Source organism: Petromyzon marinus, chromosome 1, assembly GCF_048934315.1.
Source record: "Petromyzon marinus isolate PM22_M1 ecotype Great Lakes invasive population chromosome 1, UKy_Petmar_22M1.pri1.0, whole genome shotgun sequence".
Taxonomy (NCBI): Eukaryota; Metazoa; Chordata; class Hyperoartia; order Petromyzontiformes; family Petromyzontidae; genus Petromyzon; species Petromyzon marinus.
In genome coordinates, this window is record NC_133667.1 from 10,107,452 (window position 1) to 10,134,055 (window position 26,604).

The following is a 26,604-nucleotide window of genomic DNA, read 5'->3' on the forward strand; positions in this document are numbered from 1 at the left end:
AAGTCCCTCTGTTCCTTCGTGAGTGCCGCCGACGACATGTTTCTCCAAATTTGTCGGTGCACCTCCCTCCTCGCACCTGGCACCTCATCACAGGCCTCCTCTTTCTCCGCCTCGGCCCGCACCTCTCTGGGGGTCCACCGGCCCCCCCACCGGTTCAGGCCGTGCTGCCCAATGTAGTCCCCCACCACGTTGCTGATCCAGCCCCCCGGCCAGTCCAAAGGTATACTCCTCTCTGCCTGGGTCATCCCGAGGCCCCGCAGGCCACACGTCAGGCGATACCGTATGTAACACGCCGCCTTGCCCCGCGGCTCTGCGGAGAAGAACAGTCTCAGCGCGTTACATGCAAAGGTCGAGTTCAGGGTGTACTCCACATTTGGGGCGCCCCTCCCCCCGTTCCCAACCCGCATACACAGCACGGCCCTCCTCACCCTCTCCATCCCTCCCCCCCAGATAAACCCGAAAAGCGCCGAGGTCAAAACCTTGACCTCCCTTTTACCAGGTGGGAATACCTGCGCCAGGTAGCTTAAAGTTGGCAGTATCTCCATCTTCACCACCATAATCCTGCCAGCCATCGTGAGCCGCCTCCCTGCCCACTTACCCTTATCAATTCCCTCATTGCGTTATCTCCCTCCCTACCTGTTTTGAAGAAAAACCTCGTGCACCTCTCCCCTTCCTCCGTTGCCCTTCTTTCCAATACTGAAGCCCTAGCCCTAGCTCTAGCAGCCTGTACATTTTCTCCAGCCTGGCATTCCACTGCCTCAATTCCATACCCACTCCCCTCCTCCTACTATGATGCTGGAAGAGCGTTTTTATCCTGTCCTTTATCTGGCCCCACCATTCCACCCTCGTGGGGAACCAGTCCTGTAGGGTCCTCCAGCTTTTGTATTTTTGTACGAAGTCCCCCACCACTTTCTGGTCCTCCAACAGACCCACATTCATTTTCCATACTCCTTTCCCTCTCCTCGCCCCACCTAGGATCGCGAGCCCTGCCACGACCATTTTGTGGTCCGAGAGGGGAAATGGCTCCACCCCCGCACTTCCCACTTCTACTTTGGCAGAGGCGAAAATAAAGTCTATCCGCGACTGCGTTCCCCCGCTCTCATCTGACCACGTATACCCGAGCCGTGCACCATGCACCCTCCTGAATGCGTCTACCATACCAAAGTCCTCCATCAGCTCTTTCAGCTTTCTGGAGGAAGAGTCCAATTTCCTCCTCCCCTTTGTCGACACCAGGTCCGCCCAATATAGCGGGCAGTTGAATCACCCCCTAAAATTACTTGTCGCCTGGTGGCCAATAGGGTCGCCAAGCTCTCCCACACCTCTACCCTTTCGATGCATCGTACCGGGGCATACACGTTCACCAGCCGCAACTCCACGCCTTGGTAGGATACATCCACACAAAGGAGCCGGCCCGGTATCACTTCCTGGGTCCCTTCCACCCTCATTTCCCTCCTGCCTAGGAGGGTAACCACCCCAGTACACCGGTTCCCATTGCTACCCGACCATACGTAGTGGCCGTTCCAATCTTCCAGCAGGACTTCCGAACCCAGGGTGAACGGTAGGTGGCACTCTTGAAGGAAGGTCACGTCTCTTCTGGTGGTCTCTAACAGGTGCATGATTGCCCCTCTCCTTCCCTTCCCCTTCATCCCTCTCACGTTTATAGACGCCACGGAGAGGTCCATGCCGAAGTGTATTTTATTCCATTTCCGATTCCGCTGCACGCTCCCCCCATCCGCCCTTGACCGCCTTCTCTCTCACTTTCTTCCTCCCCTTCAACCTCTGGGGCTTCTCCCGGTTCAACCGTCCCCCCCCCCTTCCGCCCTCCTCCACCCAGACTCCTCTGTGTCCAGCGAGGAGCCTGAAGGGCCCGTGTCATGTAGGGAGCCAGCCCCTTTTAGGACTCTGTCCAATTTCCTCTTCCTCCCAACCGTTTCTTCCCATGCCCCGACAGCTCCTTCCTCCACCCCTTGCTCCCCCTCGCCTTCCTCCTCGCCCATTGCCTCCGCCCAGTCTCCCACTGGGGTTCCTGGGTCTTCTCCCCCGTCTTTCCTCTCCTCCTCCCCCGCTCCCAGTCCAGTGGTGGTGTTGCTTCCCTCCCCACAGGTCCCCCTCCCTCACCCCCCCCCCGGGGGGTCATGGTTCCGCCGCCTCTCCTTCCTCCTCCCCACCAAGCTCCCGGCCCGATTCCCGTCCGGCCGCCTCCTCCACTACCTCCACTGCTTGTCCATTCCGGTATGCCCGCACCCTGTTGGCATATGATTCTATACAAATGCCTTCTGCTACCGCAGAGGTTGCATCGGACCAGCTCCCCGCACTCCTCCACCGTGTGATCCGGCGCCTTGAACCTGTAGCAGATCCGTGCCTCGCATGCCGCCGCCAGATGCCCCCTTCCCCCACACCTCCTACACAGTTTGGGCTGGCTCGCGTATACGACGTACCCCTTGTTCCCCCCGATGTTCAAGGCGCTCGGGATATGCTTCAGAGCCCCCCCCCCTCCGTCTTCAGGCGCACCCTCCACTGCCTGGCCCATGTCCATATCCCCGCCGAGTCCTGCACCCTCTTGCAGCCAGATAACAGCATGCAGTGCTGCCTTAACCACACCTCCACATCCTGGTCATGTAGTGCCTCGTTGTACAGGAAGACGACAACCTTCGTTTCCAGGTCTGACAGCAGCCGCGTCCTCATGGATGTCAGGGGCTTCTCCCCTGCCCTCTCCTCGAAGCGGGTGAGGAAATTCTGCAGCAGGAGATTTGAATTAAAGCTCACGTAAAAAGCTCTCCCCTCCGACAGAGCAATCAGGCAGTAAAGATCCGCCACCTCCACCCGCAGCATCCCAAGCATCACCGACCTCACAAAGGTCGTTCTATCCAGCGTCACCTCCTCCTCCACGTCATCCTTGAATTCCACCCTGACGCAGTTGTGCCTCCTGGCGTGCATTGGCGTCAAGCCCGCCTCGGCTCCACTGCGCCACCTCCCCGCTCCTTCGCTGGGTCTCCCCCCTCCCACCGGGCCAGCGTTCACTGTCCTCTCCCTCCACTGTCCCTCCCGCGGCCCCTGGCTTGCTGGCACCCCTCCTGCTTCTTCCCCTGTGCTCTGCTCGGGGGCACTCCATCCCTATCCTCCCGGCGCTTCCCCTCATCCTCTTCGCTCCTCCCTCCCCGTCCCCTCCGGCCCATCCACCATCTCCACACCCTTTCCTCGCTGCACCTCCCCCATCATCTCCCCCGCTCCAGACGGGCCCGCGCCGTCTCTCCTGTCACTCTCGGCCCTGCGGGCACCCACCATGGTCCGTGGCGTACGCCGCGTCTCCGTCTCCTTCCCTGCCGTCTCAATGCACTCGTTGCGGTGAGATCACCTTCCCCGCAGCGCGTGTGGCCCCCCCACCCTCCGGCAGCAAGGCCACCCCAGACCGCCCGGCCTGGGGCCCTCGCAAAACCCGGGGTGGCTGGAGAGTCCACGGGATGCCGACGTGTGCCGCAGCGGCACTTCAGGAAGAACAGGAACGGGTTTCGCTGGTAATTACGGTTTTTAAAAATTTATTCAGTATCTCAGTGGAGACAGCAAAAACAAAACAAAGCAAAAACCGAGGGCCCGCCCCCTCGCTCGCGCCATGAAGGCCCCGCTCGGCCACCGACCCACCCTCTGGACCGGAGTCAACCCTGCCACAGCACTGGAGGGGCAGCCTCCCCTTCCAGCCACGCACACCTTCACCCCCGGACGCTGGCGCCCCCCTCCCCCCCCCCCTGACCGCCCTAGCCCACCCTGGGTAGCGGCCACTTCCTTTGTTCCCTTGCGGCATCGCGCCCCATTTTCACCCGGTCCACCTTCACCACCCTTTCCAACAATCTCCTCGCAACATAACTTGTCTCCAACGGGGACATCAGGGACCCCTCCAGCTCATTCTTTCACGCTTTCCACAGCGCCTCCTTCGTCGCTCCTATTACAGCCCACACCTGGTCCCTGTCCTTCCTCCCCACCCCCCGCAGCTCTCCCCACATGACGTCCCGTGCCGTCACCCTCGACAGCGCGAAACGGGCCAGCAATGGCTTACTCCTCCTCCAGACCTCCTGGGAAAAATGGCACGCCACCATCACATGTGCTGCAGTTTCGTCCGCGTTGCAGCCCCTCGGGCACTTGGGGGTATGCGCCATTTCGTGGCTGTACAAGAAACCCCGCGTCTCCAACCTGTCCCGGACAGCCAGCCATGACAGGTCCCTCTGCTCCTTCGTGAGCGCTGCCGACAACACATTCCTCCAAATCTTCCCGTGCATCTCCCTCCTCGCACCGGCCACCTCGTCACAGGCCTCCTCCTTCTCCGCCGCAGCCCGCACCTCCCTGGGAGCCCACCAGCCGCCCCACCAGTTCAGGCCGTGCTGCCCGGCATAGCTCCCCACCACGTCGCTGATCCAGCCCCCCGGCCAGTCCAAAGGAGTGCTCCTTCCTATCCCAGTCATCCCGAGCCCCCGCAACTGCCACGTCAGTCGATACCTCATATAGCACGCTGCCTTGCCCCGCGGCTCCGCAGAGAAGAACAGCCGCAGCGCATTGCAGACAGAAGTCAATTGCAGGGTATACCCCACCTTTCCCCCATTCCGGACCTGCAGACACACCACAGCCCTCCTCACCCTCTCCATCCCTCCCCCCCAGATAAACCTGAAAATCGCCGAGGCCAAGGCCTTAGCCTCCCTCGCACCTGGCGGGAAAACCTGCGCCAAGTAGTTTAGGGATGGTAATATTTCTGTCTTTACCACCATAATCCTACCGGCCATCGTGAGCTGCCTCCCAGCCCACTTACCCAGACAGCCCTTTTCCTTCCTCACCCCCTTCTCCCAGCTATTTTCCCCCATTCTATCCCCACAGAAGAACACCCCCAGTATCTTTATCCCCTCAGTTTGTAGACTCAGTTCTGGCGGCCGACCCTCGAAAAGCCTCGAGTCTCCAAACACCATCAGCTCACTTTTCCCCACACTAACCTTCAATCTGGAGGCCGCGCAGAACCTCCCCATCCCCTCCATTGCCCTCCATACCGATGCTACGTCCCTGCATAGCACGGCCACATCGTCCATGTACAGGGTCACCTTTCCCTGCTCCTTGCTCCACGGTATTACCACCCCCCTAATCCTCTAGTCCGCATTCAAGAGGGTTATTGGCCTCCAACTTCCCAGGAGCCTACGGTCCCCCTTCCCTTTATAAATCAACGTGACCAGACCCTCCCACATGTCGTCCGGCACCCGCCCCTCCTCCAGAGTTTCCCTACAAATTTGCATAATATCCTCTTTCAGGAGTTCCCAGAATTTTATATAGAATTCCGCTGGGATCCTGTCCGGGCCTGGGGTCCTGTTCTTGTTCAGCCCCTTCACCGCCCCTTCCACTTCTTCCCGTCGAATCCTCTCCCCTAGCGCCTCCGGGTTCTCAACCCTCTTCCCCAATGCCCCCAGCAGCTCCTCCCTCCGCCCCCCCCACCTATCCCTTTCCTCTTATACAAATCCCCATAAAAGTCCTCTGCTACACTAATCATCCCTTCCGTCGTCACCTGTCTACCCCTAGTAAGACTAACCAGCTCCCTCATTTCATTGTCTCCCTCCCTACCCGCCTTAAAGAAAAATCTTGTACACTGCTCCCTATCCTCTGTTGCCCTGACCCTCGCCCTATACACTAATTGCCTAGTCCACTTTTCCAGGACTGAGGCTACCCTCCCTTTCAACTCCTCTATCCTTTCTCCCACCGGGAACCCTAGCTCTAGCAGTCTATACAGCCTTTCTAACCTAGCGTTCCACTGTCTCAATTCCCTACCCACCCCCTTCCTCCTACTATAACGCTGAAAGAACGTTCTTATCCTACCCTGTATCTGCCTCCACCACTCCACCCTTGTGGGGAAGCATACCTGCAGCGTCCTCCAGCTGGTATATGCTCGCGTGAAGTCCTCCGCCACCTCCTGATCCACCAGCAAGCCCACATTCATCTTCCACACACCCTTTCCCCCTCTTCACCCCACCTGGGATCACAAGCCCCGCCACCACCATTCTGTGATCCGAGAGGGGAAAAGGTTCCACCCCCGCACTTCCCACATTCACCTTGTCGGAAACGAAAATAAAATCGATACGTGACTGTGTTCCCCCACTCTTATCTGCCCACGTGAACCCTGGCCGCGTGCCATGCACCCTCCTGAACGTATCCACCATCCCAAAGTCCTCCATCAACTCCCTCAGTTTCCTGGAAGAGGAATCTAACTTCCTCCTCCCCTTTACCGACACCAGATCCGCCAGACATAACGGGCAGTTAAAATCGCCCCCCACAATGACCTGCCTCCTGGTTGCCAGTAGGCCCGCCAGGCTCTCCCACACCTCCATCGTGTCCATACATTGTACCGGGGCATACACACCCTGGTAAGATGCATCTACACAGAGGAGCCGACCCGGTATTATTTCCTGGGTCCCTTCAACTCTCATTCCCCTTCTTCCTAGGAGGGTAACCACGCCTGTACATCTGTTCCTGTTGCTGCCGGACCAAATGTAGTGTCCCTTCCATTCGTCCAGCAGAGCCTCCGACCCTAGGGTATAGGGTAGGTGACATTCTTGGAGGAAAATTATGTCACGTCTGGTGATCTGCAGCCACTGCATGATCGCCCCCCTCCTTCCCTTCCCCTTCATTCCTCTCACATTAACAGATGCTACAGATATGTCCATGCCGAGACGTGCATTATTCCGTGTCGGACTCCGGTGCGCGCTCCCCCCGTCTGCCTTTGTCCGCCTTTTCCTTCAACTTTTTCTCCCCTTCAACCTCCGGGGCTTCCCCCGGTTTAAACGTCCCCCCCCCTTCCGCCCACCTCCACCCAGATTCCCCCGAATCCAGCGAGGATCCTGAGAGGCTTGCATCTTGCTGGGGACTAGCTTCTTTCAGAACTCTGTCCAGCTTCCTTTTTCTCCCCCCCGATTCCTCCCATGCGTCATCCGCTTCTTCCTCCACCCGCTGCCCCTCCTCACCCTCCTCCTCGCCCATCACCACCGCCCAGTCCCCCACTGGGGTTTCCGAGTCCTCTTCTCCATCTCCCCTCCCCTTCTCCCCCCCCTCCCCCTCCAGTGGTGGTGGTGCTCCCTCCCCCACAAATCCCCCCCTCTCACCCTCCCCGGGGGGTCGTGGTTCCTCCACCTCCCCTTTCCCTTCCCCTCCGTGTTCCCGGCCCGCTTCCCATCCAGCCGCCTCCTCCTTTGCCTCCTCTACCTGTCCACTCCGATATGCCCGCACCCTGTTAGCATAGGACTCTGGGCAGGTCCTATACAGATGCCCTCTGCTGCCGCACAGGTTGCAAAGGGCCGGCTCCCCGCACTCCTCCACTGTGTGGTCCAGCGCCCTGCTCCTGTAACAAACGCGTGCCACGCACGCTGCCGCCAGGTGCCCCCCTCCCCCACACCTCCTACACAGTTTGGGCTGTCACGCATAGACAACATAGCCGCTGTTCCCCCCAATGTTCAATGCGCTCGGGACGTGCCTCAATGCCCCCCCCCCCCTCCGTCTTCAGACACACCCTCCATTGTCTGGCCCCCGTCCATATCCCCGCCGCATCCAGCACCCTTTTGCAACCCGACAGAACCACACAATGCTGCCTCAGCCACACCTCCACGTCCTGATCATACAACGCTTCATTATAAAGGAACACGGTCACAACCTTTGTCTCCAGGTCCGACAGTAACCGCGTCCTCATGGACGTCAGCGGCTTCTCCCCTGCCTTCCCCTCGAAACGGGCAAGGAAATTTTGCAGCAGAATGTTGGTGTTGAAGCTCACATTGAACGCCCTCCCCCCCGGCAGAGCAATCAATCAATAGAGGTCCTCCACCTCCACCCGCAGCATCCCAAGCACCACCGACCTCACAAAGGTCGTTCTATCCAGTGTCACCTCCTCCTCCACGTCGTCCTTGAATTCCACCCTGACGCAGTTGTGCCTCCTGGCGTGCGTTGGCGTCAAGCCCACCCCGGCTCCACTGGGCCACCTCCCCGCTCCTTCGCTGGGTCTCCCCGCTCCCACCGGGCCAGCGTTCACTGTCCTCTCCCTACACTGCCCCTCCCCCGGCCCCTGGGCTGCAGGCGCCTCTCCTGCCCCTTCCTCCCCATTCTGGTCGGGGACACTCCCAACCCATCCTCCCGGCGCTCCCCCTCGTTCTCCTCCCCGCTCCTCCCTCCCCGCACTCTCCAGCCCATCCACCTCCTCCACTCCCTTCCCTCGTTGCGCCTCACCCAACATCACCCCCACAACAGACGGGCCCGCGCCACTCCTCCGGTCGCTCTCAGCACCACGGGCGCCTTCCTTGGTCCGCGACGTGCGCCACGACTCCGTCTCCATCCCCGCCATCTCCATGTGACCGCTGCAGCGGGGTCACTCCTCCCGTGGCGCCTGTGGCTCCCCCACCCTCCGGCAGTAAGGCCACCCCAGACCTCCCGGCCTGGGGCCCTCGCACACCCCAGGGTGGCTGGAGAACCCATGGGACACCGACGAGCGCCGCAGTGGTGCTTCAGGAAGAACAGGAACAGGAACGCATTTTACTGGTGATTACTCCAGCAGCATCGGGCAATTCGCCTGAATGGTAAAGCCCTCGCTTGCTCCCGGTCGTAAATAGAGCAGCAGGGTGACGTCATCATTTAACTCATTTCAGGTGCAGTGATTTGAGGTGGAGGGGGGGGGGGTATTGTAATTATATAATCGATTGGTAATCAGTCAATGGTTATGATTAGTAATGAGTTGTAGATTGGTAATTAGTTGTAATGTGTTTTATTGTGTTTATATGCTACGTTAATAATCCATTAATTAGTATGTGTTTCCCCTATAAGGAATTGTAATATGTATTATTTAATCATACGCTTCCAAGCCGCACTAAGCCTGTAGCTGTCAGAGCGATTAAAGTTATTTCTATTCCTCTCAATTTCAATGGATTCTCTGATTAGTCTTTGCCAGTAATAATTAGTTTTACACAACACTTCAACGTTATCAAAATCAATTGAGTGTCCTTGTTGACAAGCATGTTCTGCCACTGTCGACAGTTGTGTTTGAGATAATTTAATATTTCTTTGATGTTCTTTTAGTCTTATGCTGATGTTGCGTCCCGTCTGTCCAATATAGCATCTGCCACATAAATAATTAATCCGATATACACCTTCTGTTGATAATTTAGGTAGGGCGTCTTTAGTGCAAGATACTAGTTTTTGAATGTTGTGTACTGTACCAAATCTTACTGTAATGTTTTGCTTTTGCAAAACACGGGCTAATTTGTCAGTTACTCCTGAGATATATGGAATTTTAATTGTTTTAACAATCTGATCGCTTTCAGCAGTACTGCTTTGCGATCGTGATTTGGCATTCAGTGCTCTGTTAATTTGAGCATTATTATAGCCATTCTGTCGTAGTGCTGCCTTAACGTGTTTGATCTCTCTCACTAGACTTTCACCATCTGACACTGTTTTAGCCCGATGTATGAGCGTCTTGATAAGAGAGGATTTCTGAGCTGGATGATGATGTGAATCTGCATTCAGATAGGCATCAGTGTGCGTTTGCTTTCTGTAAACGCTGTGTGTTCTTCTTCTTTGGTTCTTTTTGTGTGTTCTTTTACCATTTAGGCCATGTCCAAGTAAAATATTTAGGAACGGGAGTGTGTTATTCACCTCCATTTCCATGGTGAACTGGATGGCCGGGTTTTGTGCATTGAGATGATTTAGAAAATCATTAAGTGTATCTTTACCATGTGGCCAGACAACCAAAGTGTCATCCACATATCTAAACCAAAAAGATGGTTTTAATGTGCTCGAGGCAAGTGCTCTTATTTAAAAGTTTTCCATGTACAGATTTGCTATAGCACATCCGAGCCATGCTGGGGCCATGCCATGGCAGCGTGGTGATTCTCAAGAGGCATGAGATACTTTTCCACTGCACAAGTTGACCCATGCTATTGTTGTCACATGCAATTCTGGATATCAAGACGACTGTCGATGACGCAGTTATACTGAGTTGGGTTGACTGATATCACGCTAATTGTGAATCAGACATGCACACACAAGTATACTTTACACAACACTCTGCGCTCCTCTTTGGGCTGAGAGGTACCACACCAACGAACATGTTAAACATTACAATGAGGATTGTCACCAGCAAAATAAAGTTAAATATTTTACTCTGGCTCTCTGTGCTCTAGAACATGTCTCTTATAGATGCCTGCAAACAGCAAATAAATATTCATGATTACAGCTGCATTTAATCAATCAGAGAAATGGCGAAAGATTTGTGTGAACACTAATATGATTAAGAAGCATCGGATTGCTGATCCCACTAAAAAGAGATTCAATCTACCTTAAAAACAATAGTTTACATTTAACCAAAAGTATGTAAATCATGGTGGATCAGCATTACTACTTTCACAAGTACAAATTGAAGACCATGGCATGCAATTGCAGAAACGTAGATCATATAGTGAACCATTGCCCTCCAAAAATGAAAAACATGCTTTAAAGAAACCCACCACCCATCAACTGAAGGCTTTTCATGCGTAATTAATTTAGACGTAGATTTGTAAGTTGCTATTCATTCAGATAGAGAAAAGAGAAAGAATCGGAGGACAATTCTTCAGAATGACAACAGGTGGAAAAAACCGAGACAAAGATGTCAAGACATTATTTATTTTATAACACGCGACTATCTATTGCGATCAGAATTTCTGAATATTTACTCAGAGACAGCAATGTAGTAAAGCCCTTTGTCAAACTGATGTTAGATAAAGACTCAACCATGCCGTTTCAGTTGTGTGTATTGTTTGACCGTACATCTCCACGCTGGTTCGTGTGAGTTGGTGAAGAGGGGAGGATCTGGACAAGACCAGTTCAGATGCCAGTGATGCTAGCCGTGGCTGGTCACAAACTCACATTGCCAGGATCATGGAACATTGCGCAAACCACTGCACCACCTTTGCACCCCCATTTCTATGTCAATCTACTGTGCTTCAAGTATTAAACAGGTTGATTTTCTTACAAAGTGCTCATGCGATGTTTATGTCATAATAATGAGCCAGCATAGCCGAGATTATGGATTATATACCCCAAGCGCAAATGGTTGCAGGTGGATGGTTTGGAGGTGATACCAATTCCAACTTGAATTTTGCAGTTCATACAATTCATGCAGTTTCTCAAAACAGCTCAGCGCGAGTAAAACATTCCTAATATTATGGCTACATATATATTAATTTAATTATTTGACCGTACCATCTGAAAAATCAAATACAGCTTTTTTTCACACTGCAAGGCACCACTCTGAAGATCCCATTGGAGTTAAAATCAGGTTCTTCTGTGTTTTTGCACAATTGTAAAAATGTGTTTTCGTATTTTTTTGTGGATTGTATGAAATCAACAAACGAAACCATAATTATTTTGTACAGTACAGATGTACAGCCCTGTTGTCAATTGAGTCGTGACATAGCCAACACGGTGGCGTGTAGCATAGTATGGACAGACGTCTCGCAAAAAACATTACCAATCAGCAGCGTGTACAAAATTATTTGGCATGTGTTGTGACGGGTACTGCAAGATCTGATCATGTTCGTCCGGTTGCCAAACGAATAGATTATAAGGTCGCACTTAATACACACAAAGTGCTTGCCACAAATTAACCACAATGCCTTGCTGATCTCAAGGAGCATAAACCATCACACAAACTCTGGTCATTATCGCAGTGGCTTTTAGCGAGCCATCGAACAAAGTCGGTCACTGCATCACGAGCTTTCAGATGTGCTTGTGCGGCCGTCTGGAATGTTCTTCCTTTCGATATTAGCAAGCCACTGGATCTATGCACATTAACATGGAGAATGAAAACTTATTTCTTTAGAACTGATTTTTGTGCTAAGTTTTTTGTCCTTCCCGCGCAACTCTGATTCGCACGGTTGGGTATGTGCAGTGCGAAAGAACTTCAACATACATTTATACATATGGATTATGTGTGTTATTTAGCTAGATTGCACAACTTTAGTGAGTGGGGGCTGCTGAAGAGGGGTTGCATAGATTCACGTGACAGCAACGAATCTTGCTACATTTTCCCCTATTGCCCACCACAGCATGTTAAAATTAATATATACTTTGATCCATCAGGCTTCATTGTGCATATTTACTTCATTAAGCAGATCCCTACAGGAAAGCAAATTTAGCGTGGCAATGACCAGTCATCACAATGTTTGTGGAAAGCTCTCACCTACAACATCTCGCTGCCTGGAATTTGTTGAATTGGCCACGCTGCTGATGAGACTCTGAAAGCATAAACCATCCCCAAGTTTCAGGGATGCTCCCAAGTGTAAATTGGTTGACGCAGTGATATAAAAGCATAGGAACTGGTGTCGATGTAACATTATTTCAAAGGGTGATAATCAGTAGTCTTAGCAATGAATTGTATATGTCAAATAATATGCATGCTGAATGTTTGTTCTCTGCCATTTGCTACCTGCAGAAAAAAACATTACAATTTCTGCTGTAATTGGGAGCTTCATTATTTTGTTGGTGGCCTTATTGATTTATCGGAAGAAGAAATGCTTATACCCCTTTGGTAAGAAACATTACAGCATTTTATGTAACTTGCATTGTTTCATAATGAGCCCAATGCTTCATGAGTGGCCCATCCGTGATTCATGAGACAACTAATAAGGGCTGTAGATTAATTGGAAGATTTCCCAAAGCACATCACAAAAAACTTGAAGGAAAATGGGCAATGTCCAAGATAAGACTCTGCAGTACCCCTGCTTATTACAATGTTATTGAGTATAATTTGCATAATGCAAAATATTCACTTAAGTTTCTAGTCAACAATTATGAATGTGATGTATCTCAATATCGACACCACTATGTATATATAATAATTGTATTGTGTTGATTTGTTTCAATGTTTTCTTTGTTCGTGCTGCACACTACTCTTCAACGTAACGAACGTCAACAAAATGTCACCAAACATCTTCCTAAATATTTCAAAGACACAAAAACACCCCACAACTATAAATGCTTTATGGCCACGCCAAACTTGACAATTCATTAGGACCTTCAGAACCTCAGAAAGTCTAGATTAATATCCTGGAACCCACTGTGAGATCGAGCATGAGCTCTCAAAGTGCCCTCATTCAACTTGAGTCCTGGGAGTGAGTCACCTGCAACACTGGCAAAGTCCCTAACCAGCACAGAATCACAGAGTTCACGGAAAAAACTACCAAATACAATTTGCCCTGCACAAAATCGCTTGTATTTATCTGAATCAGAACATCGCACGGCAGATGTGGCTATATTATGCACTGAAAATTTAAAAATAGCACACAGTGTGATAGCAGACACAATCTCAAACCTTGGAGTCTGGCACTACCCGCTTTAAAAATTTACTTGTAGAATTTCAGATAATCATCAGACTCTTCCAGCAACCGTTCACTGGTTCAGCAATCACGACATAAATTTAGCTGATCAGCTTCCACCCATACGAAGGAAAATGTGTTACTCTACAATATTAATGTACATTGATACTGTCATCCAAGTAATACACTGTTTAACTGCATGCCTATACAGGTCACCATAAGTCGATGGGGATTACCTGTAAGCAGATAATAACATTTAATGTTATTTTCGTGCACACAAACGACAGGATGTACAAGAACAATGTGCATGCATAATGTGCGTTGATTAACATATGAATAATCCAACCAGCAATGCATACCCATTATAATGTATATGCATTCCTGGCCTTCGCAAGCGAGAGGCTCACAAGTGAAGACATCACATCTATTCCTCTATTTAAGAACGAAACAGGAGGATATCTCCACAAATCTGGCTGTCACCTCATGAAGCTAGTTGTCATTATTGGCGTAACGTCGTACTCAGATTGTAAATGTTGTGGATTTACTCTCCAACACCCCGATGTGCTGCACTAGTAACGAATTGGCATGTTTTGTTTACGTTTCAAACTTTACCAATTGGCTGTGTCGGGTGGTGGCGGGTATAACGACGCATTTATATTTATGCGATCTAATCCAAAAAAGCTGTATTATGGATCCAAACATCTGCTTCACATTTAGGACCAGAATTCCATCTTCATGAAACAGCTGACACACATTACCTTGGAGATTTTCCACATTGCTAATAATTGTGCATTTAAGCACAAAATCTAACTTAAATAAATGTTAGTCAAGATATCAGAAACAGTATGTTTTAATCTAGATTTGATGTTTGCGTGGCTTCAGGGATCCATACTCTTTGGTTCTTTCAGTAAAGTCACGTAGGTATAAAATAAAATAAATGAAATCACGACGTTTCGATTGCAACAGAAGCAATCATCATAAGGTGGGAAACCCACAGCAATAAATGTTTTGCTGAAGTGGGAGAGAGAGAGTTGCCGTGGTAAGAGGTTATACAGGCCAGGAAAGTGGAGGAGCAAGGGGGGGAGAGGGAGGGGTAGGGGGTGTGGGATAGGGAGAGTGCTGCGTGGTGTAGTGGTACCAGGCGGATATGATAGACGACAACCACTACAAAGCAGTTATATATACACTACAAAGCAGTTAGGGTTTTAGTATGTTTTAGTCGGAATATTTGGTTGATAATGAGAGCTTGCATCATGCACAGCAGATTAATTAATATAAAAATAATAATTGCTGTACAATTGTTTCAGTGGCCATCTAATGACTGATAACAGCATCCTATAATCTCACACCTGTACCGTCACTATGATCACGTGCCTTGCAATCCTTTTTACTCCACGTTTTGAAGTTTACTACGAACAGAGCAGGTTCACTTTTAGACACACTCCCATAATACCATAGTCATAACAGCATAACGCATACAGAATCATCATTAGCAATGCTTTCAGTAGATGCTACTGAGTGGACATGTGTCACGTTGTCTTCTTGTACGGGAACAGGTGATTCTGGCAAAGGGACGGAGACTGTGGCACTTCTTAGTGTGAAAGTGCCCAAGGATGTCCTTGAGGTAAGTCAAGCAGCATATGCTGGGGCCTGGCTCCCATGACATTGCATCACAGGAACTCATGTACTCTTGTGGAGCCTTCCACTGTCTAATTGTGGTGTGTAGACTCTCCAAGAACTATCTTACACCTACTTTTGGTGTGGCGTTGTGGTTTGTGGTGGTGATTTGGTAGGGTCTTAGAGGGTTAGCCGAAGTATTTCCCATCATGTTTTTCAAGACTTCCCTGGGACTCTGCTGGTGCTGGGACTCTGTTGTCTGAATGTTGCCCGATTGTACTTGCTGTGGTCACTGTTTGTCATGTTCCTCGGCCATGGATCTTTCGTATAATTTTTCTCTCTTTTTCTTACTCTGTCTTTTGCTCTATTTTCACTTTTTGCATTTCACTGCATTTTTAATTCGCTTTGAGATGCTGTGGCATTGAAGCTATGAAGACAGATCCTCATCCAATATCAGAATACGAATGTATTGCCAATCGCAATATATTTTCCAATGTCTCAACTACATTTACTCATACAACAAAACCTCCCATGTCACACATTCAATCGCAGCTATAGCTGGAATGATGAATCAATTAAATGTATCCATTAACTATAATATTGTATTGACTACGTTGCTGTGGTCAATTGCTCTGGCTATTTAAAACTGGCAACTGCCCCACTTAATGCCTCCCGAAGATGGGAACCCAGTATACATTCAATGTTGAGCCAACGTTGACATGTGGATGGACCGTTGGACCAATGGTTCCACGCTTACTGTAAATTTCCATACAAGCTCCACTCTGTGACGCGGCTGATGATGCAATGTAGATCACCAAGCTCCTACGTCACTTCCCACCCAACAGCAAATATGGGACCAGAGGTGAGATGTGTTTCCAACTTTTATCTGCATAAGCCAATTCATCACATAATCAATCCAATAACTGGCAGAGTACTCCGAAACAAATATAATATATTCCCCAAAATAACTGGATATCTTAGCTCTAATCAGAATCACTATAAGCATGCATCTTGCTGTAGATACATACGTTCATACAGTATTGGCACTGGAGAACTGAAAACTATCAAAGGAAGATGTATAGTAAGCAGTGAAACTGTAAAATGATGCCTTTTGAAAGTCAGTTATCACCTTTATAACAATTGTGGGATCCTGGACAAATATAGCTCAATGCCTTGGGTAGTCCTAAACCATTAGAGGAAATTCCAGATTACAATGACAGGGGCATTTATCCCTTTACAGAAATGTAAGTGTTTCAATAATATGCACCCAATATGTAACTCTCTTTTAGCAACTCTGGAGGAAGGATGTCAAATAATGCAAGAGTAAAATCTACAACGATAGAAATACCATTAAACAATTCCCATTGTGCCTTCTTTCCCATGTGGACAGGAGCCACGAATGCTCATCGAGAAGAGAATGAAGTCCAGTAATGCTGAGGTTTGGCGGCAGTTCCATGAGTTGCTGCCAGAATTGTATAAATCCATCTCTGAAAACACATTCTATTTCTTGTACGAGATGGATATAAAATACAAGATTAATATACACGTGTACTGTGGGGTTTATGAAATTACTGACATCTCAGCACGTGCAATCTTTATACTCAATTACGTTATTCTTGAGGGTGAGGAGAAGTGCCAAGGGCTCCTGGAGATGATCCTTGCAGGACAGAATAAGCAAACGCAGCTGCAGACCCTGCTTGACTCTGCCGGTATGTGGGATCTGATGGGCAAATGGGCCTCATTGTGAGACTTTACTTCGTTGATAATGGATATCAATACGAAAGGATGAAAATAACTTTTTTGCATAAGTTACATTTTAAGTCACGTAATTTTCTGCTAGGTATGGTTTTAATATGCATTACAGGTAAAATTAGTATTTAAAAACTCGTTAATCATGGATATCAATACGAAAGGATGAAAATAACTATTTTGCATAGGTTACATTTTAAGTCACGTAATTTTCTGCTAGGTATAGTTTTAATATGCATTACAGGTAAATTAGGATTTAAAAACTTGTTTTTACATAAAAACTGAGGCAATCGTATTGTTGAGTACAGACACATTAAGTAATAGTTTCAATAGCAATATAATAATATAATCTATGCTTCCATCTATTTTTTTCTTGCTGAATAGGAGGCGTTATAAATCTGGGATTCATTTACTGAACTCTGGTTGTGAATGTCTGTTCACATGTTTCACTGGTTTCATTGCAGTAAAATGCTCTCCAACTCTTAATCCAAACACTGCACATGAAGAACTTAACATCTCAGATGATGGGAAGACAGCGGAATGGCTCAAGAGCCCTCCAGAAAAACCCGATCACCCAGATCGGTTCAAATACTGGTCACAGGTGCTGTCTGCTGAGAGTTTCTCTGAAGGATGCCACTTCTGGGTGGTGAATGTGGGGGACGTGGACAACCTTCGTGTTGGTGTCTCTTACCAGAGTATTCTACGTAAAGAACCAGACAGTGCATGCCTGATTGGATTTAACAGCAGGTCCTGGTGTTTATGGAAACACAAGAACAAATACAACGCCTGGCACGACCAGCATAGGACGGAGCTGGAAGTGGGTGAACATCCTCGCAGAATCGGTGTTGGCTTGGACTATGATAAACGGGTTCTGTTATTTTACAATGCTGACAACAATAAGCATCTACACACATTTTATGCTCACTTCTCTGAACCCCTGCATGTTGCCCTATGGGTGTGGTCTGGGGTCCTCACTATTGAGCCTGTTAACAACGATTAAATTGGATATTGGTTTCATAATTTATCCGTGGAGAATAATAAACAGGATCAAATTGCCATGCAGCTCCTCTTAGTTATTTTACATGGATATCACAGGTAATATTGTTTTCTCTACCACATGCACTGATAACCTTTATCTAAAGAATTAAAGGTAAGAAAAGATGTTACGTAAAATATACTTCTCCAAACGTAGTCATTCGGTCTTCAGATGTTTCAACATCCAAATATTTTTTTTCCAATTTTCTGATTATCAAAGACACCCATGTAACCATAATGGACAAGCTGAGCCTTGCCAAACAGTTAAATTTGCATTATAGGAAGGGGTACTATTTGCAATTTCCGAATGGCACAATGTTCTCTTGCTTTGGACTGTAATTGGTCTGCAGCACAGTCCATGGCTTTCCACATATATGTGGATATCACAGATAATATAAAAATTTTCACCCATCTGCTGGTCCACCCACCCTCTTATAATCAGCAAAATTGCAGATAATAGAAACTGCCAATTTGAAGGCACAAATGACAAATGTCTTAACTGCATCGATAAGACAGTTACAAATAACAATAGTTGTACTGTATTTCCACATTGTGCAAATCAGTTGCACTGCACACCCACACATCAGTGCCACTCTACACAACATCGTTTCTGGGCCGATTAACTTCCTGTGGATCCCTTTCTCATATGCTGCGACAAGGCACAATTTCCACATTTTCCGTTGCAGATGAACTCAGCATAATTTTCTACATTGTGTCGTGTAGGCTTACACTGCATGCATACTTGATTGGTGCAAAGTTATATTAATGTGTCTGAGCCTTTGGTCTTGAAAGCAGCCCTGAAAATTGCTGGCTCGTTGGTCAACTGTTAAGGCATCCATTCTCGATCAGCAATTGTTATTGTATATAAAATATCTTACTTTTATATGGGAATTAAGCAATATGTGTTACCAGTTTGTGATTATTATTCATATATTTGAAACACGATATATGGGAAAGTAACCCCCAGAAATAATATCTCAGTCTCTGAAACCTGACATCAGGCCTTTGACTATGAATTAGTAGCAGTGACAGCAAGCACTATGACCACTTGCTGACCCTGTCAGTTCCATGGATGGCTGGAGTGAAGTTGCCTTCACTACTGTATAGCTGTTTATTTTGTGAATTAGTATTAGATATGTAATTATAAATGTAACGGGTCCAACCCATTGTGCCTTACGAATGAAGTGTGGTACAAGGGCTCGCTGAGTTAAGCGATGAACAGAGAGAACCCGATAGAGGGCGCATTGGCGTCGGCAGAAGTGGACTCAGATGCATAATCTTTAAGAGAGTTACAAGTGTTTTCCATTACAGTTAGAAGCATAGAGCTAATACTTTTGTTATATCCACCTTTCAGGGGTGGATAAAAATGTAATGATTCTTTCAACGTGAATTACTTAATGAAGATAACATTTTAAGTTGTAAATATAGAAACCGCTGCAACACAGTCTTATTTGTGCCTCGGGGAAGTCTCAGGGCGGCTGTTAATGCGATTAACTTCGCATTTTAGCCACGCCGTTTGAAACCCATTCAAGGCGGTGAAAAAGGCGCCCATGGTTGTAATTACTATGTCACAACGTTAGGGTGCACTATGCAAATAGCAGGTCACGGCTTTTGGCAGTGTCAAAGGGGTTGTGGAGTGTGGACTTCAGGGTCATGGTGACAACATTTGAGTGCTTTGTTGTTTTGTTTCGTATTTCATGGGAAGGCTAATAACATGATGAGGATTTTCTTAATTAGAACACCAGCTTTTCAGAGGTCACTCACAGCAGCCCCACCTAATGAAAATGTCACGACCCGCCACTGCTATAAGTCATCCACAGCACACACATCCAGAGAGCTCTGTCCTCGATAATATATTTACGACTACACGACTATCAAATCAATTTACAATGTAAGTTAATAGAAAATACCTGAACGTAATATTGAGGGTTAAATATATCATAATTCTGCAAGATTCTGTATACGCAAATTGATGGATTGATGGTTGCCATAAATAAACACTGGCTCATAAATTTGCGTGTCTGTGTCATATTCTCATGTTGGCACAAACACTGCTATAAACTCGTTCATACTGCAGTGTGTCTCCCTGTAGCTATCACCCTGGCTAAGTGATTCCCGTTTTCCGCACTTTCTTGCAATACCTTGATATGGGGTTATATTACTGATGTCATTCATATCTGCAATAGTGGTGAACGGACTTCGCGTGCCTTGATGCTTCCGTTTTAACGCATATTTCCTGCCAGTGTTACGTGAATGGTGCATGACTTAAATGTTGTTTGCCTTGAATGTGTTTGCTACTCCGTGTGTGCAATGTTCATCTGCTGTATTTATTTTTTTATTCCACCAAGGTCCTCCACGCGTCATGTAAAACAACTTATGGCCGAATGTTTCTTACTCATGTCAACAAATAAAATCGATTAAATGAAATCATCACCAATCTTTTCCCGCACGTTCCTGTGCATTCTTGGCCAGTTTATTCTTCTAAGCCTTGGCTGCTGTCAGAAATTCTATCGTCTGCACTCCCATGGTGTATCGCACTCACGAACTGCGTTAACAGCGGTCTTATATAGCCGCCTTTGCCAAAATCTTCTATGATCCGATTATTTGCATATTCAAGGGGCGGAGCATCCACACTTCCACGACCCACTGTCTCGTGTGCATCGGAAAATTCAAACAAAAGTGGTCGATGTTCGTCAAAAATGGGTTGCATATTTCCTTTAATCAAGAAGAGAATGATACCTAATGGGAATAATTTGAGACTGAATACGCACAATATTGAATACATCTGCAAGGGACAATACATTCAAACAATCCATGTCACTTTGACTTCGAGGTTTTGAATGTAACTGGTTAGATTTTAATTGAAAAAGTGTGCAAATACAGTGTTAATCAGCCATTCCCCAATTAGGTGTTTTCCTTTGACTGAATTCACCTACTAGCACCCTCACTACACCAAAAACTCACTCAATGAGCTTCTCAACCCGTTTCCACCGTACCCCCCCCCCCCCAAAGTGACACATCCTTTCGATGTGTCTGCTTTGTGTAGAAGAGTGATTGGTGGTACGTCACGTGCAAAACCACACCAGGAGAGCCCAACAATAATTGGGGTGTAAAGCATTTTATGGAAACCGATGGCCAAGGGGACAACCCACCACGTGTGACCCATGCAATAATGTAGGGAAAAATATATGAACAGTAAATTGCCACCGAGTCCGGAATTCGGTCCCCAATCCGATGGCATTCATTCTCTTTCCCCCAGCTAAATCCACGAGGCAACCTACACTTCTGTTTTGCCATGGTGCCTCAGGTGCCCTTGTGTTGCCTTTCACAACACCCTTATGAGTAAGATATGTGTGTGCAATGTGCTCTCTTCCCCATACTTTGTAAATGTGGGCCCGTTACAATGGATACCTGCACCAGTTATCAACATTAAGGTTGGCCTGTCGACGATGAGCCCTGTGTTTAACTAGACTGGATTGTATGAAGAACTCTCGGAAAACTTTCCTTTTAGTGAGCTCCTCTGGAGATAAAGATGTACTGGCTCGGTCATTTAGCGTGACCAGCCATTGCATGTCCAAACAACTCCTATTTCGATAGAAAGAGTCGGATAAATGGGCATGGCACAGGCTAGAGAGGAAATGGGCTCATATGCTACAGGATTTGGAGCAGATTGTACTTGGTGATGACTGGCACCTGTGGTGTGAATATTGTGTGTATATTTGTGTTTGAGTGCAGTCTGCATGAGTGTGTGTAGTCTGTATGGGTGTTTGTGTAAAATTTATAAATCCCACACATGCTCACTCTCCCCAAACTGCAGGTGAGGAACAACACACATACATGCAAAAAATAAACTCAGCAATTTGTTTATTATGCAAAAAAACATCAATAGGTCTTAAATAAGGTGCATTGTGGTCACTTGTTCTCGGTCATAGTGGAATTTATTATTATTTGGGTTCAGTAACTGACATAGAGAGGTTGACAATTGTAGACCGGTTTGTATTAATTCGGACTCATCGCTACAGTATAGCACCAATACTGCTGCGAAGTCTGCGTCTGGGAACCACATATCTAAAACCCATATTTTCTGGAAGTGCTGATGTTTTTTTGCATAATGCACAAAAACTGGGCACTTTTTTAACACGTTTTTGTGTTGCTGTTTGAAACGTATGGTTTCCCAGCCTGCACTAATTTCCTGTGATGATGTTTTTTTCCCATAATTTACAGACTGATTGCGGGTGGGGAACTGAGTTTTTGTGTGGCAGATAGAGTTGTAGGTGGGACATCAACCATGACATTTCACGGGCATATTCTCGTGCTGCATTCATTATTGTCAAGTTACACCAACTACTTCGTGCAGGCTGTAGCAACAGCACAAAGACTAGCAGACACAATTTAATCCAAAAAGTAGGTTACGTAGATGATGCTCACTCTCAATGATATTTTAAACAGAAATGTTCATGTAAAAAGAAATACATTTTGACCAAATTATGAGGATCACACAATACACGATGGCTACTTTTCATGTAATTTGCAAATTCACGACCAAAGAGAACACGTTTGTCAATTTCCATCTCGCCATAGCTTTTGGTCAATATGATCAGAGCTTTCTGCAAGGACGTTCATAGCGCTGTAAGAATAAAAGGTAAAGGAGCAGCCCTGCAATTTCTTGTGCATGCCGCTTCTGCTGGAAGAGCCCCTTTAGAGGGCATTTGGTCTAATCTTCCACGCTGGACATGTGTTAGAGTACCCACGATTTATGATTCCCACAGGACCTGCCTTACAGACTAACTGTGGTGTAGACATTTACACTGCTGGGATGACAGGTGGGGGGATCTAAGAAACTTTCCCATTGTCTCACCTGTCGTGCCCGGGAGATCGAACCAGTGACCGCTGGATTACAAGTGCTGTAACCAATACACCATGGCATCATCCAGCTGTAGCAATACCGGAATAATACTGTACAGTACTTTCTAAGTGTATCTGTGTGTGTCTCCGTGTCTCTCTGACTCCGTGTCTGTGTGTGTGTCTCACGGTCTTTGTGTGTCTTCGTGTCGGTGTTTTTCTTCGTTTCCGTGCGGGTATTCGCGTGTGTCTGAATCTCATGATTAAAGTAAATGTCGCCCGCGCATTTGCTATGATCACGGGGCATGTTTTTGCTACAAATCGCGGATAAACGAGAGGAAAAGGGGCATTGGTAATTGGCGTTATCGCGGCCGTCTTCAGCTGCCGCGAATAGTCGGAGTCGAGGGTTAAAGCAAGCGCCGTGGATAAGAGTTCCCCTGTACAGTATTCAAATGGCAAGTTAAAACATTTGCCATATATAATTATTTGTCAGTCTCCAGCTTTCAACCCCTCTTATCTTTCTATCCGGCTCTGAAGAAGGCTGATTACCCGAAACGTCACCTATGTTGTTGACACTGTATTTTCATGTACGGCCACAGTGTTATTGATGCACATGTTGAGTTTTTTTGAATGTGTACAAACTTTAAGAAATTGTTTTTTCTAAAGGAAGTCATGCACAACCTCCACGGTATGCAGCTCACATTCTTAACGAAACACTGTACTTGCTTGCTTCAAATACGGTACTCTACTGGTGATTCAGATGTCTTTTGACCCCCCCCCCCCCCAATTAATTGACCCCTACAATGTGTTTCCTTTGCATATTCATTTCTGCTTCAAATACATCTTGACAACAATATAGCGGTTTAGTAGAGAATTAAATGGTGATCACAAGACATGTGGACCACCACCCTGCACAGTGTTTCCAGTTTGACCACTTCTCTGAAACGACACCGAATCGCACAGAATGAGGAACTTGTAAAGTAGCTGCAGTCGCAGTGTTTCGAGATTGCTGGGTGTCGTTAGTCTGGAAACTCGCACGGTACATTCATCTTAGTCTACATGTCCTTTTGAGAGACATTAACAGTGTTTAATAGTTGAGTGTTTTACACTCATAGCGACTGGTGATCCAACTGGGGTATCTTCTGTAGAAATATTGATGAGCCACAAGGCGTATTTGCATGATTTTACAGTGAAGTATCTCTAAAGAAAAGCTACATAACAGCGATATTCATCGTTAGCTTCGTGCTCCACCATTTTGACACCAAGTTTGTAACGATGCAGCCAAACCAAGTGACAGCAATGGCGTTGATCTCTGGCATCATCTTTCTTACGTTCATCTCAATGGTGAGTGTGTAATACAGTTTATACCCACTACGAGAAGACGCTTTCTACTCATCGGCGGCTCCTAATCTCTTTCGTTATCAAACATTGCCTCCCATGATCTCCCCAAGCCTCCGATCACCAATGACATCGAGCCGATGGCAAGTGTCGCTACATCCCTTCTGCTGCCCAAATGGTCTTTTCTCTCTCAACTACCCGCGATTTTTCTCTGTTGCTTCTCTGTGGCGCTCAGACAATGGGAAGTTGCAACTTATTTTGGTCTTTCATTCTCGTTGGATGCTCCTTCAGTTTCGGCTAACCTGTTTCTTGGCGTTAATGTTTGAGATTTTTTTACTATTTAAAAACGAAGTATTTATATCTTCACTATTGTGTATAATTGCATTACACCTTTCTTTCACTGTACATATGAATACTCTTAATATGTCGTCCTAAACTTTGAGGCTCCACGACCATCACAATGCAGGGTAAAACGTTAAATTTGGGATAACACAGAATCTGAATATGTATTTATACTGGATGAATCCGATGAGCTATGAAGCTCTTTTTCGCAGATGTCCAGTACCTATGAGGCAGGTACCACGAACTGTTGAACGCGAAATATTGTTAAATAAAAATCTACATGACTGGTATATACAAAAAAAACGTAAGACTAGCTTTTCAAACCCAACAAAACCATAATATCACGAACATTAGGATATCACATTGCTTCTGTATGTCACTGCTACATAGCAGGCTGTCTCAACCTTACTAGAAGCAGCAGCAAAGCCATTGACAAGGGAAGCATTAATTTGTTCACGAGTTTCAAGACGGGAAATCTGTCAAGCATGACTGGACATCATGTATCACTTATGTGTTTTGGGATAAAAATTGTGGGAAAGTCCAATAATATTATTGTGCTAAATTCACAAAGCACTCTTTCAAGAACTGCCTCAATATTTGAGTTTGACCTCCTCACACAGCTACGCTTTCGGCAAAAAACTTGAGGAGTTTTGGCTTTTTTTGGTCCTTGGCCCTCAGATTTAGAACGCTCTGCCTGAAACCCGACTATACCTGACGGCCGAGTAGTAAATACTACTTATTTACTATGATGCGGTAAATAAACTAGAGATATATTTTTCCGTAGCGCTCTGAAACCCTTTGTTGAAACTGGTGCGGCTTAGAAAACGTCATGTAATGATTAATATTGAGTAAGACCTCGGTAAATGAAGAAAATGCGTTCCATGACGTCACTTCGTTATCAGAAACTTTGTTATCAGGGGTAGATATAACAAATGATGCATTGGGATGCGTTTCAAGACTTCAGAGAGAAGGCGGTAGAAAAGGATAACATGGCCTCACAGTCGTCTTTACTTTGTCTGCTTGGTTTTAAATGATCTTTAAGGTGGACTGCGCTAGCCCTAACGAACTCACCACTTCAATGTCATCTCTCCGGCCTCTACCCTCCTTATGATCTGCATTTTCGTTTCCAAAGAGAGGGATTTACGTTGTACTTTTTGCCAAGTAGGGCCACTTGCATTCGACCAGGGGTCAAGAGCTTTTCAATTAAGAAGAGCCATTCTTTTGGTTTTTGTCTTTGACCAAAATAGTTCGAGAGCCACATCACACGCAGAGCTACTTGTACACAAACATAGCAGGTGACAAATTCTGACAAACAAAATGTGATGGAATAAAATACGTATATTTTTTATATATGTATCCCCCTTAGTTATTCTTTAATACTGTACATTTTGTCGCCACCAAGACATTCTATAGTGACGCATTCCCTGTCGTGTTTAATACATCGCTAATGATCTTTGCATTAAATTATGTTTAAGATTTACGTTTTTTGTTAATAAACGGCTGCCGGCGAGGGGGCAGCCAAAGAGTTGCAAGAGAGAAGCCAAAGAGCCGCATGCGGGCCCGAAGCCACAGGTTGCCGACCCCTGCGCTAAATGGTCATTTGGATGAATTAATGTGGGGGTAATCAAATATTTTTGTCACTGCAAAAAAAACTATACAATTTTATCAACACGATGACCTCGAGCAATGGCGGGCCCGAGAGGGAGACTCCCCAAGCTCTTTGCTGATTGGATATTGATAATGTAATCAAATCCCACTCGGATGAGTTCACAGGGTACACGTAGGATTTCGTGACCAATATCATCCATAGTAGAGGTGTTTTGGGTTAGATTACGTAAATATGTGTCGTTAAATCTGCCACCACCCAACACAGCCAATTAGTGAGAGTTGTCACGTAAACAGAACGTGCCAATTCGTCCCTAGTACAGCACACCGGTGTGTTGGAGAGCCAAGCCTCAACATTTACAATCTTAGAACGACGTTTCGCTAGTAATTACAACTAGCTTCATCAGGCGACAGCCAGATTTGTGGAGAAGTCCAACTGTCTCGTTCCTTATATAGAGGCGTAGATGTGGTGACCAGGCTCCGACGCTCTTGAGTCTGTTTACGTGACAACCCTTACGAGTTGGCTGTGTTGGGTGATGGCATGTTAACGACACATTTATAGATTTACTCGATAAAACCCATAAAACCTTTACTGTGGTTCACAGGGTAAGTTTTAAATTTCATGCTTTGGAATCGCTTCTTATGAGTTCAGAAAATATATTTATTAATCTTTTGCAAAAATAGGGCGGTGAAGCTTCCCTCTCTAGCCGACTTGGTTATAAAA

At 46.8% G+C, this 26,604-nt stretch overlaps 2 protein-coding genes across 5 annotated transcripts in view; both read left to right on the top strand.

Moving 5' to 3' along the window:
* Nucleotides 1–20,195, top strand: part of LOC116942704 (uncharacterized) — a 93,023-nt gene extending 72,828 nt beyond the window's left edge. For 3 of the 4 annotated variants that reach the window (XM_076062446.1, XM_032954973.2, XM_076062450.1), the window contains exons 5-8: nt 12,470–12,565; nt 14,909–14,976; nt 16,360–16,678; nt 17,183–20,195. In XM_076062446.1, the coding sequence (XP_075918561.1) occupies nt 12,470–12,565; nt 14,909–14,976; nt 16,360–16,678; nt 17,183–17,718 (1,019 nt within the window). In that variant the 3' untranslated portion in view covers nt 17,719–20,195. The remainder of the gene's footprint in view (nt 1–12,469; nt 12,566–14,908; nt 14,977–16,359; nt 16,679–17,182) is intronic. The other variant, XM_076062448.1, reaches the window with a different exon arrangement.
* Nucleotides 20,196–23,535: 3,340 nt separating this feature from the next.
* The window catches only part of LOC116942797 (uncharacterized), a 62,111-nt gene continuing 59,042 nt past the window's right edge, over nt 23,536–26,604 (top strand). Inside the window, exon 1 of the mRNA XM_076062474.1 lies at nt 23,536–23,939. Coding sequence (XP_075918589.1) covers nt 23,871–23,939 — 69 coding nt within the window. The 5' untranslated portion in view covers nt 23,536–23,870. The remainder of the gene's footprint in view (nt 23,940–26,604) is intronic.